We start from the raw sequence: 15,595 nt of genomic DNA, 5'->3' as shown, positions 1-15,595 counted from the left end.
GATTACAGGCATAAGCCACCGCGCCCAAGAGAGTTCTTTAACTTTAGTCTTGGAATTCTTCTTGTCCTCTGACCTCATTTTCTAGACAATGGTTTGCAGCTGACTGTGGCACATTTACTGTTTGGGAAGAAGGCTAGTTTTACCTTTAATTAAGCTTGACTTCCGCAGTTTTCGCTGTAAGTTTATGGCTGGGTGAAGTCTTTCCATTAAAGCCTAATGTTGGATAGATAGGTAGGCTCCTGGGGTGCTGATGGAAGGTGGCCAATGCCACAAATTTATGGTAGGCCTATTGGAATCTTTTCCTTTTTCAAAGAGCTGCCCTGTGCCCTGAGTACAAGTTTCGTTTCCTAGGGGAACTTAACTGAATTGGCATGGGCTGAAATGTTGGGAAGGGATCAAGTTCTTTGTCCTACCTTTGAACCTGGCAGTAAACCTCTAAGGTCTAGCTAATATGGCTTCATTTGCATTATGTTCTCCAGGAGTGGCTTCCCAGGCATTCATTCATTTAATAAGTGTTGGATAGCTACATTTATTAGGAACTGTAAGATTCTAGGGATACAGAAGTGAATGAGACAGACTCAATCCCTTCCCTTGAGGTATTACAGTTTAGTTAGGGAGAGATAGTTAAGTTGATAACAAGTAAAATATAATTACAAATTGTAATAAGTGCTATAAAACAAAAGAATACTGTCTTTTGCCTGGCTGCTCCTCTGGGGGTGTGGTGGGGAGAGAGAGAGAGAGAGAGAGAGAGAGAGAGAGAGAGAATGTGTGTGTAGTTAGGGGAAAGTACCTGTGGGAAGTGTTCAGGTCTAGATTAGATTAACAAAAACATTGTCGCAGGTTAGAAGGTGAAACAGAGTTTCAAGGAGGAGGGAGCAGTCAGTAGTATTACATGTTAAATGAGACAAGTAAGAAGAATGAAAATGTTCATTGGCTGTAGTAACAAGGAAGAGGTTAAGTTTTGTGGGGAGGAAGCTAGATTGTGGTGCATTGAGGAGTGAATGGAAGATGAAGTGGAAATCGCATTTTACAATTTTTTTGTGAAGCTTAGCTTGAAGGAAAAAGACAAATAGCAGGGCAGCAGCTTGAAAGAATTTTGGTGTCTGGGTAGGAACTTTTTTTTTTTTTTTTTTTTATGGAGAGATGTTGATAACCCTTAACATAGTGCTTGAAAAGTAGGTGCTCAATAAATATTCATAGACTAAACGAATAGATTAAGGTAACAAGAAGAGTAGATTAAAAATATATCATAGAGAATAAGGGATCCAGAGCACTGATGGAGGAATCAATCTTACAGAGAAGAAAGGATACCTCTTCCTCTGAAATTGGGGGACAGATAAGTGTGTGGGAAGGCAACTGAAGTTGAGGGAATTAGCTAATGGCTAAAAACTTCAGCTTTCTCCAGGCAGGGAAGGAGACAGAGAATGGGATGGAACTGGGAGCTCAGCAGGGCTTGCATGGGGTTAGGGATAGCAGTTTGAGAGGCCTGAAAGAGGTAGCTGCCTGAGGACTTGTGTGAAGACATCAGAGCAGAATGAGCCCACAACTGATTGGACACCAGGAACCTGTAGAGGAGCAAATGTCCTTGGTTTTGTGATCTTCTGAATATACCATATCATATAGGACTTTGCTGAGAAAATGAACCTATAAGAGCAATTATACCATTTAAGATGTCCTGATCTAACACAACAGTTCATCAAGGACATATTTATAAAGGTTATAAACCATATTGTTGATATGAATTCTAGAATAGGATTGCAGTGTTATCCCTAGGGAAATTTGTGTTGATCTAAGTTTGGGTCAGTTAATGATACTGGTATATTCTGACTGGCTAAGTCTAAGTTAAATCATTCCCGAGTTTTTTTGTGTGCGCTCTCAGGTCACCCCGACTAAAAATTATTAGTCATTCCCTTTTGAGTTATTGGTAACTAATTTCCATACCAATTTTCTTGACCAGAATGCAGAAGAGTAAGAGGATGAGCGTATTGGTGCAGGCTTGAGGGGGCCACCATTAGATCTTGGCAGGAAAGGAAAGAATATGAAGCTAGAGGTTGGGTGATGGTGGGGGAAGAGCAGAAAATGTAATAGGCATGGAGATCACTCAGGGTTGGAAAGCACGTATAATGGAATCAAAGATAGAATATTAGATCTGAAAGGCTAAGAAGGTTGAGCTGGGAGGGAAAGTCCAGTACTGTGGACTTACATAGCAATGAGTTGCGAAAATAAAGTCTTCCCATTATTTGTACACAGTATTGTGTAATACTGACTTCACGGTAATTACAATCAATCCAGAATGATTATTTGTTTATCAGAAAGGGAGAGTTTGCTCACACACATGTTTGTGTCAATATTGTTACCTAACTGTGTTGCATAATACACTATATTTGCCCAGTATGTGGTATCTTTGAATAGAGATGGTAGTCAGGCTCTGACAATGCCATGTCAGGTCTCCTCAGGCACCTGATCTAGCTCCTCCTTTCACTAGTCAACAGTGGCAAGGCCTCCCTCTAAGGTACTTGACCTTTTTGCTCTGCCTTTTCTCTCCTGACTTTTTGTCATACAGGTCTCAGCTTGACTATGAAGTTCCCAGGGAAAAGACCCTCCAAAAGAGCAGCACTGGCTTCTCACCTGAGACTTCCTTCCTGGGTAACCAGGTGATGACTGCTCTGAAGACAGAGAGATACCTGAAGAAGATCCATTTCCTCTATCTCAATGTGGCTCCCAGCCGGTACTTTAGGTGAGAGCCTATGTCCAGGCCCCCTCTCCTCCCACTGCCTGGTTTCCTTCTGTGCTATCTTCCGCCTCCTCTTTCTCCGCGTGTGCACCCCTCTCCCTGTCCTTTCTCCACATACTCCTCCTCTGACTCCAGTGTCCCTCTCTCTTCCCTTCTCCTCAGCCTCCTCCTCCTTTCCACTCTCTACCTCCCCTTCACTACCCTTTGCTTTTGTAGACTTTTGTCTTACACATCCTTTTCTCATATTTTGCTCTTCTTTATTCTATCCTAGAATGATAGAAACATTTGTTCATAGCCTCAGAAGTAAATTTTATGGTGATCTCTTCCAACTCCAATGGAAGAATCATGTGTTTGTTTAAATCTTTGCAGTGTCAGGAAAATTTTTTTCCAGGCATCTTGTTCCTTAGACTGAATCAAAGTCTGTGTTCTTTTAACTTCTTCCTCCTGGTTCTAATTTATCTATGTGGCTGTAAAAACAGGTCTCCTCCTTCCCCATGACTCAAGAGGCATTTATTCACTTCCTCTCATTAGATCCAAATCACACCTACTTTTAAAAATTTATTCTTCTTGTTATTATTTTGAAGCAAGGGCTCACTCTGTCACCCAGGCTGGAGTGCAGTGGCGCAATCATGGCTCACTGCAGTCTCAATCTCTCTGGCTCAAGCAATCCTTTCACTCAGCCTCCTGAGTAGCTGGGATTATAGGCATGAGTCACTACACTCGGCCAGTTTTCTAAAATTTATTTTTTGTAGAATGAGGTCTCACTATGTTGTCAGGCTGGTCTGAAACTCCTGGGTTCAAGCCTTAGCCTCCCAAATTGCCAGAATTACAGGCATGAGCCACCATGCCCAGCTCAAATCTCACCTATTTTTAAAAGCCCTATTCAAGTCCATCTGCTCCCAGAAATAATTGTAGTAATTGCCTTTAACCAGGCTCTTCAATATATTAGGCACTGTGCTAATAAACTCATGACATGGGTTACCTAATCCTCATCTACCAGGTAGGTGCTATTATTATTTTGGTATATGAGATGAGTGGACTGATACATAAGAGAGGTTGAGTAATTTATCCAAAGCTACATAATAAGTGGTGTAACTAGGATTTAAACCTAGGACTATCTTAATCCAAAAGTTTATGCTCTTAAGCAGTATCTAATACAGTCTCCCAAAGAACCTTATTTCCTGCACACACTGATCTCTTGAACTTAGGTAGCACTAATGATCAATATCATTCATTCATTTACTGATCAATTCATTTAATAAACGTTCACTGAGAGCATCTGTCAGTTATTAATTTATTTGTCTGTTGATTCTAATTCTCCTCCCTCTCTGCTTTGTGATACTGAGGCTGAGATTCTGCAAACTTTTTCTCTTTTTTCAGCTGGCCTCCTATTAGGTTTGATTAATGGAGAGTGCTAGGAGACTGGACAGCAAGATAAGAGGGGAAGGGACTTGCTGCTTCGTTTGCTTGCTCTTTCTGCCATCATCGCCTCAGCAATGGTCTTTCACCCTGGCATCAGCACTTTCTTTTTTCTTTTTTGAGACAGAGTTTACTCTTGTTGCCCAGGCTGGAGTGCAATGGCACGATCTCAGCTCACAGCAACCTCTACCTCCCTGGTTCAAGCGATTCTCCTGCCTCGGCCTCTGAAGTAGCTGGGATTACAGTCATGTGCTACCACACCTGGCTAATTTTGTATTTTTAGTAGAGACAGGATTTCATCATGTTGGTCAAGCTGGTCTTGAATTCCTGACCTCAAGTGATCCACCCGCCTCAGCCTCTCAAAGTGCTGGGATTACAGGTGTGAGCCACCGTGCCTGGCCGAGCCAGCACTGTCTGAATCAGCCTTTTCATAACACTGAGAGGTACCAACACCAGCTGGTAACCCCTTTCCTTCAGAGTTCTTTTTGTTGTTGTTGTTTTCTTTTTTTAGACAGTCTTGCTCTGTTGCCCTGGCTGGAGTGCAGTGGCAGGAACACAGCTTGCTGCAGCCTCCATCTTCTGGGCTCAAGTGATCCTCCCACCTCAGCCTCCCATGTGACTGGGACCACAGGTGCCCACCACCATGCCTGGCTAATTTTTAAATTTTTTGTAGATATGGGATCTCACTTTGTTGCTCAGGCTGGTCTCGAACTCCTGAGTTCAAGCTATCCTCCCTTCTCAGTCTCCCAAAGTGCTGGGATTACAGGCATGAGCCATTGCACCCAGCCGCATTCAGAGTTTTGAGTCTCAACTCTGCAAGGCCCCCTCCTCCAATCTCATAGCTTCTAATAACCCGAAACTCTTCCATTTGTTCCTCTAGTTCTGGAGCTGTTTTTTTTTTGTTTTTTTTTTTTTTTATTAAATGGAGTCTTGCTCTGTCGCCTAGGCTGGAGTGCCATGGCGATCTTGGCTCACTTTAATCTCCACCTCCCAAGTTCAAGTGATTCTCCTGCCACAGCCTCCCAAGTAGCTGGGATTACAGGCACCTGCTAAGATGCCTGGCTAATTTGTGTATTTTTAGTAGAGTCAGGGTTTCACCATATTGGCCAAGCTGGTCTCAAACTCCTGGCTTCAAGTGATCCACCCACCTTGGCCTCCCAAAGTGCTGAGATTACAGGCATGACCCACCGTGCCTGGCTTCGACATCTTTTCAAAAACACATTCTCTTTATTAAATTCACTTTGTTGAAATGCCTAGTATGGTTTCTGTTTTACTGCCTGGACCGTGGCTAACACGGTATCTGGTATTATGAGTGGCCCCAGGAAACTAGCCTCTAATATAGGATCTTCTTTGATTTGGTAACGTCCTTGGCCTAAAACAGTATTGAATTCCTTGCTAATGGGAAATAGGATACTAGTAATCCATGACACATAGTGGCATCACAATTAATTAAATTATCACTTGTGGTTGCATGTGATACACCTAGTGGCTGCTACACTTGACTGTCATGGCTCTAATGATAGTATTGGTGACAGTGTGGGATGGAATGCCTACAAACCATAGTGGAGAGCTTACAGAAAGGAAATGACAAGCATAGGGCTTTAAACTATTAGCATCTTATATAATCAGAGAAGCATCACGATCAAAGACAATTAGGCACATAAAGAGACAAGAAACTATTGACAAGAGAACTAAAAAGGCAATGGATGATTACAGGGCCAGGATCTGCCAAAGAAGGAAACCCATTGCAATGAGTTCAGCATTTGGTGCTGCTTTTCCCCAGACAGAGGCTCCTCTCAATTCCTCTCAATATAAAGGTAGTTAAATGTCAATTTTACTATACATTCCTGAGATACTGAAAAGAGGAGCCAAGCTTTCAACAGACTCAGGGAACTAAATGAGCAAAAGTTGTAGTTCAGGCCCCATACCAAGGAGGAGGTATATTTCTGGTTCCACTTTACTCATGTGTTGTAGCCATTTGGGGTCTCAACCTGAAGCCTGGGGGATTACATTTTTGGGTTCTCTGATGTGTTATACAGATATTATATTTCATGTATTATCCAGTTTCATATGTTATCCAGATAGTTGGCCTAGTTTTTCTAGTTGTTCTCAAGTGGGAATGTTGGTCCAAATTTCTAGTGCACCATCAATAGAAATAACTTTTTCAGTTGTTTCATTTTATTTCTTTATTTGCTATGTAATAGGTTTTTTAAATGTGTTTGAATTTGTCAAAATTTTAATTGCATTTTCTCCAGTGTTTGATTCACATTTAGGAATTTATTCCTTCACCTCCTTTATTCCTTGAGTCTTTGCTCAGCTGTCACTTCCCCACCCATACCCACCCCATTTAAAATTACACTTCTCCCCTGGCACCGCCAATCTCCCTTTGCCTGCTCTTTTCCCCCCTCCCTATTGTTAATGTTTATCATCTTCTCTAGTAGAATGAGAGCTCCATGGGGGAGGGATTTGGGTTTGTTGTGTTTAATGATGTATCCTCAGGGCTTAGAACAGTCTGGCATAGAGTAGATACTCAGTAATATTTGTTGAATGAATGAGTGAACTAATTGCCCAGATTAGGGAAAGATTTGGTGGGAGTAGATACTGAGTTTAGTACAGAACTTGGTGAGTTTCAGATGCAAGCAAGACGGAGTTTGAGATGTTGTGGAAGCAGCTGAATGTTTGGGTCTGGGACTCAGGAAGATACTGATTTCCCCCATCTGCTCTCTAGTATCATGTCATATGCCAGTTGATTCTGAGCCCTTCGAGGACAAGGACTATATAGAAGTCATCTTTATGTCCCCATCGCTGACCACAATACTTGAACAGAGGTACAACTTGATAAATTGTTTAACTAAGTTCCATAAAGGCAGGGAGTGAATTTTTCTTGAACAGTGATGTATCCTCAGTGGCTTACACACTGCTTGCCTTATTAAACATTTGTAGAATGAGTGAATTTCCTCCAAAGGAGTAGTGGCCATTGCGAATGAGAAGGGTACTCCGTAACTCCTGGCCCTACACAGAAACAGCAGCCTCCATTAAGTAGGTCATAGGAAAAGGAAATACCTCTTGGGAAGAGCCAGGGCTCAGTTAACATAGGCAGCCTCACTGTGGGAAGCTAAATGGCCCACTGATTAAAGGAGGGGCATGAGTCAGGTAACTTTGGTTTTAAATCCTGTATTGTTCCCTTAACTGTCTTGGGCAAAGCTTTAACTTCTCTTTGTTTCAGTTTTCCTAACTGTAATTTGGGGATATTAGTACTATACTTGAGACACTTTAGTAACTTTGTCAAAAACAAAGCAAGGTTTTAATATGACTTGACTTAGTGTGTCCATTCTGGTATCTATCTAAAATGTTCTTAAGTCACTTGCTTTACAATGTTTTCTAGAAAGTTGAGAGAGATAAGAGATAGAGGAGGGCTATTTTATCTCTTAGGCATTATAGGACCTATGATACAGCTTTTAAAGTGCTAAAAATATATGTAATACTTAAAAATATTGCTGGCTCTGAGTTATATAAAGAAAACAGAAAAATAAAAATAAATGCTTTATTAAATGTATCTAAACATAGCATTATGCTAACTGGCCTACTGTAACTAGATACACCTATTATATCACTACATATATATTGCATTTAATGTGGGATATAGGTGCATTTTGCTGAAGTAAGAGAACCCAAGACCAACTAAGATTTTTAAGATGGCTCTAAAGGTACTTGTCTAGTTAACTAGGTTGCAATTTTCCTCTTTATTTGCCTGTTTCTAATTTTCTAGTCTTCCTCTACTTTTCTCCAATCTCGGTTACTCTTCTGCATGTCTTTCAGTACCCAATTATGTATGTATTTTATCATTTCTAGAAATGAGAATTTTTCACATTTATCATCTCTAAAATTGTGATGCATCTTACAAATTGATGGAATATCTTATTAGAAGCATTTTTATCTTAGCATTTCATAAGATAATGCTGCAGCTTATGGTGGACAGTGTCTTAGATTTGATGGGATGTAAGATATCTGCGTGTGAAGATATTAATTTCTTGGAACTGGCTAGGTGCCTTTTTCTTTCTTCCTATCTACCTTTGGCTTCGGTTTCTTAATAATATTTGTTTCATCTTTCTAGTTTAAAAATCATTCTGTTCTCTTTCCCCCTTTTTCTCCTTTCTTCTGCCTGCCTTCCTGTTTCCCTTTTTCATCTCCTCTATCCTCCTTTGGTCTCTTAAAGTCTGACCAAGTTACCAGGGCCTTCACTGATCAGAGCTCTTTTTTTTTTTTAAAGGCCTTACAGCCTGATGGTGGTGCCACCCGACAAGGTGAATGCTGAGCACTACATCTTCTCTCCCTTTGGGATCTTGCACGTACATCCTGTAGAAGGTAGCGAGACGATGACACTGGGTACCTGGCACCATCACTGTGTTCTCTGGCAACAGCTCCAGTTCATTCCATTCTTTAAGTATTGTCTCTTACGCAAGTCCTTTACCTGGTAGGTAATGACAGATATGTGATTTGGTAGGAAATGGGTGACAGCAACAGTATATTATCACTGACCTCTAATTTCTAGTTGGAAGAAGAATGTGAGATTGCAGGGGCTGCATCGACTCCGGAATTTCCTAGAGAATCATCTGCTCTTGGCTGTGCCCCACTTTGGAGCTGGGCTACTCCATATTAGTAGGTGAGGTATTAAAAACACAACTTCATTGAGTTTTTAAAAATTAGTTTTACTAAAGGTAATAGTATGTTTGTTGTAGAAAATCTGACAGATACAAAAAAGCACAAAGAAAAAAAACCTTTAATCCTTCCAACCACTATGAACATTTCGTTGCATATCTTTCTAGTCTCTTTTCTATCACGTATACAAAATGTGATCATATCTTACATACTGTTAAATAACCAGTTTTTTGTTTGAATATATATTCTGAATATATATTCTGAAAAGATTATATTCTATTTCGTGAATAGAATATATTCTCTATGGAGAATATATGCAATATTCTCCAGGTAATTATATATCTTAAACCACTTGCTCTCACGTAATTATGTGTAATGTCAGATCTGGGGGTCTAATTCAGTTGTTTGAATCCAAACTCTCTGTTCTTTCCAAGATATTACTTGGATACTTTTTTTTTTTTGGAAAATGTTAGTTATTCCTATTTTCAATATTTCCTTGCTTTCCCTACGCGACTCCTCAGCTACTCTTAGGTATATTCTGTGATAAGAGTTGCAAATTCAGATGCCTAAAGGGCCTAAGCAGGAAGTATTGAAGGAATGCAGTGGTTTAGGTGGAAGACATTAGGGAGCATGGGAAGTGCAATCTGGAGACTGCATCTAAAGAGGATAGTCACTACTCAGTTCCAACTAATTGTTGCCATTTGGGAATATAGGTCCAGTGTGATCAGCCACCTTAAATTTCAGGATTTCCTAGAAGTCCACATGTTGTTGTGAAATTTCTCACTTTTTTTTTTTTTTTTTTTTTTGAGACGGAGTCTCGCTTTGTCGCCCAGGCTGGAGTGCAGTGGCCTGATCTCAGCTCACTGCAAGCTCCGCCTCCCAGGTTTACACCATTCTCCTGCCTCAGCCTCCTGAGTAGCTGGGACTACAGGCGCCCGCCACCTCGCCCGGCTAGTTTTTTGTATTTTTTAGTAGAGACAGTGTTTCACCGTGTTCTCCAGGATGGTCTCAATCTCCTGACCTCGTGGTCCGCCCGTCTCGGCCTCCCAAAGTGCTGGGATTACAGGCTTGAGCCACCGCGCCCGGCCCAAAATTTCTAATTTTTAACTCAAATTTCAACCAAATTTTAACTCAATTTTTTTTTTTTAAAAACAGAGTTTCGCTCTTGTCACCCAGGCTGGAGTGCAATGGCATGATTTCGGCTCACTGCAACCTCTGCCTCCTGGGTTCCAGCAATTCTCCCACCTCAGCCTCCCGAGTAGCTGGGATTACAGGCATGCACCACCACGCCTGGCTAATTTTTTTTTATTTTTAATAGAGGCAGGGTTTTGCCACGTTGGCCATACTGGTCTTGAACTCCTGACCTCAGGTGATCCACCTGCCTCGACCTCCCAAAGTGCTGGGATTACAGGCATAAGACACCACGCCAGGCCTTCAAATTTTTATTAAAATACTGTATGCTAGCCAACTCTTAGTGACTCATTTTGAAAAACTTTTCCACTGAATTTAACCCAGTTTGCAACTTCTGCTCTAGGGGGTTTCATCCTCCAGTCTAGCCTAATCATCATGGTGTAATTAAGAGCATAAGGGCTTGGGAGGCTGGACAAATCTTATTTAGACCTTGAGTACTAGCAAGGGACTTTAGTATTTGAGCCTCAGTTTCCTGATCTTAAAACTCAGATAAAGATTTCTACATTTAATTCTGTAATGAGAATTAAACGAGACTGTGAATACGAAGTGCCACATTCAGTATCTCTCAGTAGACACTGAATAAGTGATGCCCATTGTGACCATCCTGTCTGATTATTAGGAGTCTTTTATCTTTTTCAAGGATGTTTACAGATGTGGCGTTCTCTGGGGCTTGGGAGGTATGGATAACAGGATTGAGCTTCCTCAGGGATGGGCAGCCCATAGAGAAGTTCCAGTTTCATCACATTTGATCCTAAAATTTACCTGTCCACCTAGACTTTTAGGACCCTTAGTTTTCTCTATTCCAAGGAAGAAGCCTCTGCTGTCTCTCCTTCTAAGTCAGATCTTGGTACTTATTTGACCCTCTCTTCTAGCAGAGAGATCACTAGGTATAAGCACTTGCACATACCCCAAGCCTTTCCTCAGCTTGTATAGCTGAGAAAGCAGCTTTCTGGGCTTATACTCTTTCAGAGAACTCTCGAGAGGGAGCTGTCACTATTGGTCACTGTTGGTAATGTTACAAGCTCTGTAACTACTTGTGCACTCTGAGGTAAGTTAGGCTGAGAAGAGGTCAAAGGTATCTAAGGAAGGATTGGGATGCCAGCTCTGACCAGCTTAGTCCTTGATTCTAGGCTTCTGCAGGAGCTACACTCTGTATCCTGGCTACCCCAGGAACTGGATCGGTGCTATGAGCTGCTGGACCTGCAGAAAGCTCTAGCCAAGGAGAAGCATAAGGCTCTACGACTGCTCCATCGTTGCCTGAACCTCTGCACATCCATTCTTCGACTGGTAAGAGGCTCTAGTTTATTGTAGACCTTTTCTCCAAGTTGAGCTCCCCAGAGTTTCAGCCTCCTTTCATTAAGTTTCTCCTGGAATCCACTGTGAGACCTGGACTCTGGAGTTGAATCAGAGCCATTTTCCTGCCCAGCAACAGCAGTTTCTACTCTCGGATGGACGAATCAATAACAGGTGTGCAGAGGCTTGGACTCGACCTTTCCCTGCGGGTTGATCTTGACCTAGGAGCAGGGAGGAGAAGGAATATATCAATGTTTATTTTGTCTGTTGTTTATGCCGACCTTTGGGAATTAGGGAATTTGAGAACAGGAATCCTGGTCTTTTATGCTGCTGAGCTTATCTTTGAACCTATCTTGAACTTTTGGAAGGCCACTGTGGTTAGTGGAAGGATGCAATGATGGAATCCTTCCTAATTATGTGTATGTTGCATCTGCAATGCACACCCCCTGCCTAGAATTCTGGGAGGCCCTCCTGTATACTTGCCTCTTGCCATGGCCTGTTATCATGGTTTGTTGTTAGGTGGGGCTGGATATTCACACAGGACTATGGCTAATTACCATGTATTGATAGTCCAGTTCTGAGAGAGGAGGCCCACCCAGGTTTTGTGAAAATAACTAATTAATGTGAAGGAGGTATACCTTGCCTGGCTTGAGCCAGGTTTTGGGTTCTACCTGTTGCTCTAAACTTCATCAGAGCAGGTTAATCACAAAGGACAGAACTCTGAAGTCCAAATATGGCCTCAACTGCAAGGAATTTCTTTCTTTTTTTTTTTTTTTTTGAGATGGAGTCTTGCTCTGTCGCCCAGGCTGGAGTGCAGTGGCACGATCTTGGCTCACTGCAAGCTCTGCCTCCCGGGTTCACATCATTCTCCTGCCTCAGCCTCCCAAGTAGCTGGGACTACAGGCGCCTGACACCACGCCTGGTTAATTTTTTTGTATTTTTAGTAGAGACGGGGTTTCACCGTGTTAGCCAGGATGGTCTCCATCTCCTGACCTTGTGATCTGCTCGCCTTGGCCTCCCAAAGTGCTGGGATTACAGGTGTGAGCCACTGCACCCGGCCGACTGCAAGGAATTTCTATTCCTAGGAGGAAGCAATAACTTCTGTTGATTGCTCTTGAATGAAATCTTAAATGTTTAAAAATACCTATAATAAAACATTTTCACAAAATTTTGAATAGTCAAATTCCTTCCCCTTCTAAGAATTACCTATCCTCCTTATCCTACTCTGTTTTCCTTTTTCTGTCTTCCTTCTCACCTTTAAAAATACTACATAATTTGCTTACTATTTTTACTAATGTCTCATGATAGATTGTAACCTCCACAAGGGTAGAGATCTTTGTTTCATTCATTGATGTATCCCAGGAACCTAGGGATATTATTGAACGTCTTCGCACAAAGACGTTCAATAACAGCTCCACAGAGTTTAAAACCTAGGATTTAACAGAACCTCTGCGTATTTTACAAGTTTGTATTGATTGGACTCTTCAGTGATATCTTCTTTGGATGTTTTAGAAGTGTGGCTAAAAAGGAAATTCATAGTCTGTCTTCAGGAGGTTTAGAGGAAAGGGGCTAAAGGCATCAGCAATGTCAGGATCCTAAAGCCAAGGTGCAGGAGTGAAAAGGAGACAGCGGCCTTTAGCCTTCAGGCAATAAATGCTGGACCTGCCCTTGTACCAATCTGAATGAGGCAGGAGATGGGGAATGAGCTGCTCCACAGCCTTTTTCTACCTCTCAGTTCCTCAATCCTACCTTTAATGTTACAAAAATAGTTACAAATTTTTGAAATCCAGCAGTCAATTTTTTATGTGAAGGTATAATTCATATACAGTAGACAAATTTTAACTGTACAGTTGTTGAATTTTTTGCATTTGTATTTGTATTGCTATATATTTGTATACCCGGATCATGATAGAGAACATTTCCAGCACCCCAACAAGCTCCTTGGTACCTTTTTCATTGATAACCCCGCAGAGGTAACCAGTACTTTGACCTGTGTCACCACAGGTTAATTTTGTCTCATTTTGAATTTCATATAACTAGAATTGGACAGTGTGTGCTCCTTTTTGCCTGACTTTTTTTCAGTCAACATTATGTTTGTGAGATTTATCCATAATGTTGTAGGTATCAGTGGTTCACACTTTTTGTATAGCTATGTAGTATTTCACTGTATGAATGACCACAATTTATATATTCATTCTCCTATTGTGGACATTTGGGTTGGTTCCAGTTTTTTGCTATTATGAATAATACTGCTATGAGCATTCTTGTACATGCATGCCTTTTGGTGAACATAAGCATTTATTTTGGGGGGATATATATTCCAGGAGTGGAGTTGCTAGAATAGAATATATGTATGTTTTACACTGCCAAACAGTTTTCCAGAGTGGTTGTACCAGTTTACATTTCCATCAGTGATGTTGATTTCCAGCTGCCTTTCTTTCTTTCTTTCTTTCTTTTTTTTTTTTTGAGACAGGGTCTCACTCTGTTGCCCAGGCTGTAGTGCAGTGGTGCGATCTCGGCTCACTTCAAGCTCTGCCTCCCAGATTCACACCATTCTCCTGCCTCAGCCTCCTGAGTAGCTGGGACTACAGGTGCCTGCCACCACGCCCAGCTAATTTTTTTTGTATTTTTAGTAGAGATGGGGTTTCACCGTGTTAGCCAGGGTGGCCTTGATCTCCTGACCTCATGATCCGCCTTGCCTTGACCTGTCAAAGTGCTGGGATTACAGGTGTGAGTCTGGCTGTGTCTCCCAGGCTGGAGTGCAGTGGTGTGATCTCAACTCACTGCAACCTCCACCTCCCGTGTTCAAGTGATTCTTCTGCATCAGCCTCCCAAGTAGCTGGGATTACAGGTGTGAGCCACAACGCCCAGCTAATTTTTATATTTTTAATGGAGACAGGGTTTCACCATCTCAGCCATACTGGTCTTGAACTCCTGATCTCAAGTGATCCACCTGCCTTGGCTTCCCAAAGTGCTAGGATTACAGGTGTGAGCCACTGCACCTGGCCTCAGTTGCCTTTCATTCTTACCAACACTTATTTTTTTCTTTTCCCTCCCTCTGTCTCTCCTCTCCATCCTTTCCTTTCCTTTTTCCTTTCCTTTCCTTTCCTTTCTCCCTCCCTCCCTTCTTTCCTCCCTTCCTCCCTTTTTACCTTCTTTCCTTCCTTCCTTCCTTCCTTCCTTCTGTGATTTTGTATTTTGACACAATTTCAAACTTATTGGAATTGTAAGGATAGTAAGATAAACTCTCACATATCCTTTATATAGATTATTTTTCCCATTTGCTTTATCGTTTATGCTCTTTCTTTTTGTCTAAACATGTACACATTATTTTCTAAATCATTTGAGAGTAAATTGCAGGTATCAGCTCCCTTACCCTGTCTTAGTTTGTTTTCTGTTGCTATACTAGAATACCAAAGACTGGGTAATTTATAAAGAATAAAAGTTTATTTGGTTCATGGTTCTGGAGGCTGGGAAGTCCAAGAGCATCTGGCAAGTCTCATCCCATGGTGGAGGGTATCACATAGTGATGAGACATGAATATGAGACAGAGAGAGGAGAGGGGAAATCAGGCCAAACTTATCCTTTTTATCAGTAATCCATTCCCATGATAACTAATCCACTCCCATGATCAAAACATTGATCCTTTCATGTGGGTTGAGCCCTCTTGGCTAATTACCTCTTAAAGACCCCATCTCTTAAAACTGTTACCATGGCAATTAAGTTTCCAACACATTAACTTTTGGGAGACACATTCAAATCATTCAAATCATAGCAACTCCTATATATGTCAGTATGTTTTTTCTGTGAACGAGGACATTTTCTTTTATAACTATAGTACAATGATCTAAGATTAGGAAATTTCACTTTGATACAACTCTGTTATCTAATCTCCAATCTTTATTCAAAGTTTGGCAATTATTCTAATAATGTCCTTTATTACTATATTTTTTCGTTCTTCAGGATCCAAACCAGAATTATGTATTGAATTCAGTGCTTTCTTCTCTTTAGTCTCTCTCATATGGAACAGTTCCTCAGCCTTTTTTTTCCTTACTTGCTTCAAGGCGTGACAACTCTACAATACGACTAGAATATTCCAAAGCCTCCTTCCCCACTCCAGATCAGATCAAAAATAGAATTTAGCTGAGATCTTGCTGGGTACTTTCCCCTTCTCTTTTCTGCTTTGTTTACTCCCTTAGAGGCTCTTGTTTCCCTGAAGATCATTCCTTTAATAAATCACATTTCTCCAAATCCCTGTCTCAGGGTCTGCTTCTAGGAAACCCAACCTAAAAGAATATG

At 41.3% G+C, this 15,595-nt stretch overlaps 1 protein-coding gene across 1 annotated transcript in view; it reads left to right on the top strand.

Annotated features, from left to right (window-relative positions):
• Positions 1-15,595, top strand: part of DNHD1 (dynein heavy chain domain 1) — a 74,386-nt gene that overhangs the window by 2,633 nt on the left and 56,158 nt on the right. The window contains exons 3-6 of the mRNA XM_011972503.1: positions 2,564-2,737; positions 8,424-8,627; positions 8,706-8,816; positions 11,134-11,290. Coding sequence (XP_011827893.1) covers positions 2,564-2,737; positions 8,424-8,627; positions 8,706-8,816; positions 11,134-11,290 — 646 coding nt within the window. The remainder of the gene's footprint in view (positions 1-2,563; positions 2,738-8,423; positions 8,628-8,705; positions 8,817-11,133; positions 11,291-15,595) is intronic.

Source organism: Mandrillus leucophaeus, unplaced genomic scaffold (assembly GCF_000951045.1).
Source record: "Mandrillus leucophaeus isolate KB7577 unplaced genomic scaffold, Mleu.le_1.0 Scaffold1296, whole genome shotgun sequence".
NCBI lineage: Eukaryota > Metazoa > Chordata > Mammalia > Primates > Cercopithecidae > Mandrillus > Mandrillus leucophaeus.
Note: the sequence above shows the minus strand (reverse complement) of the source record. Positions and strands in the feature narration are given on the sequence as shown.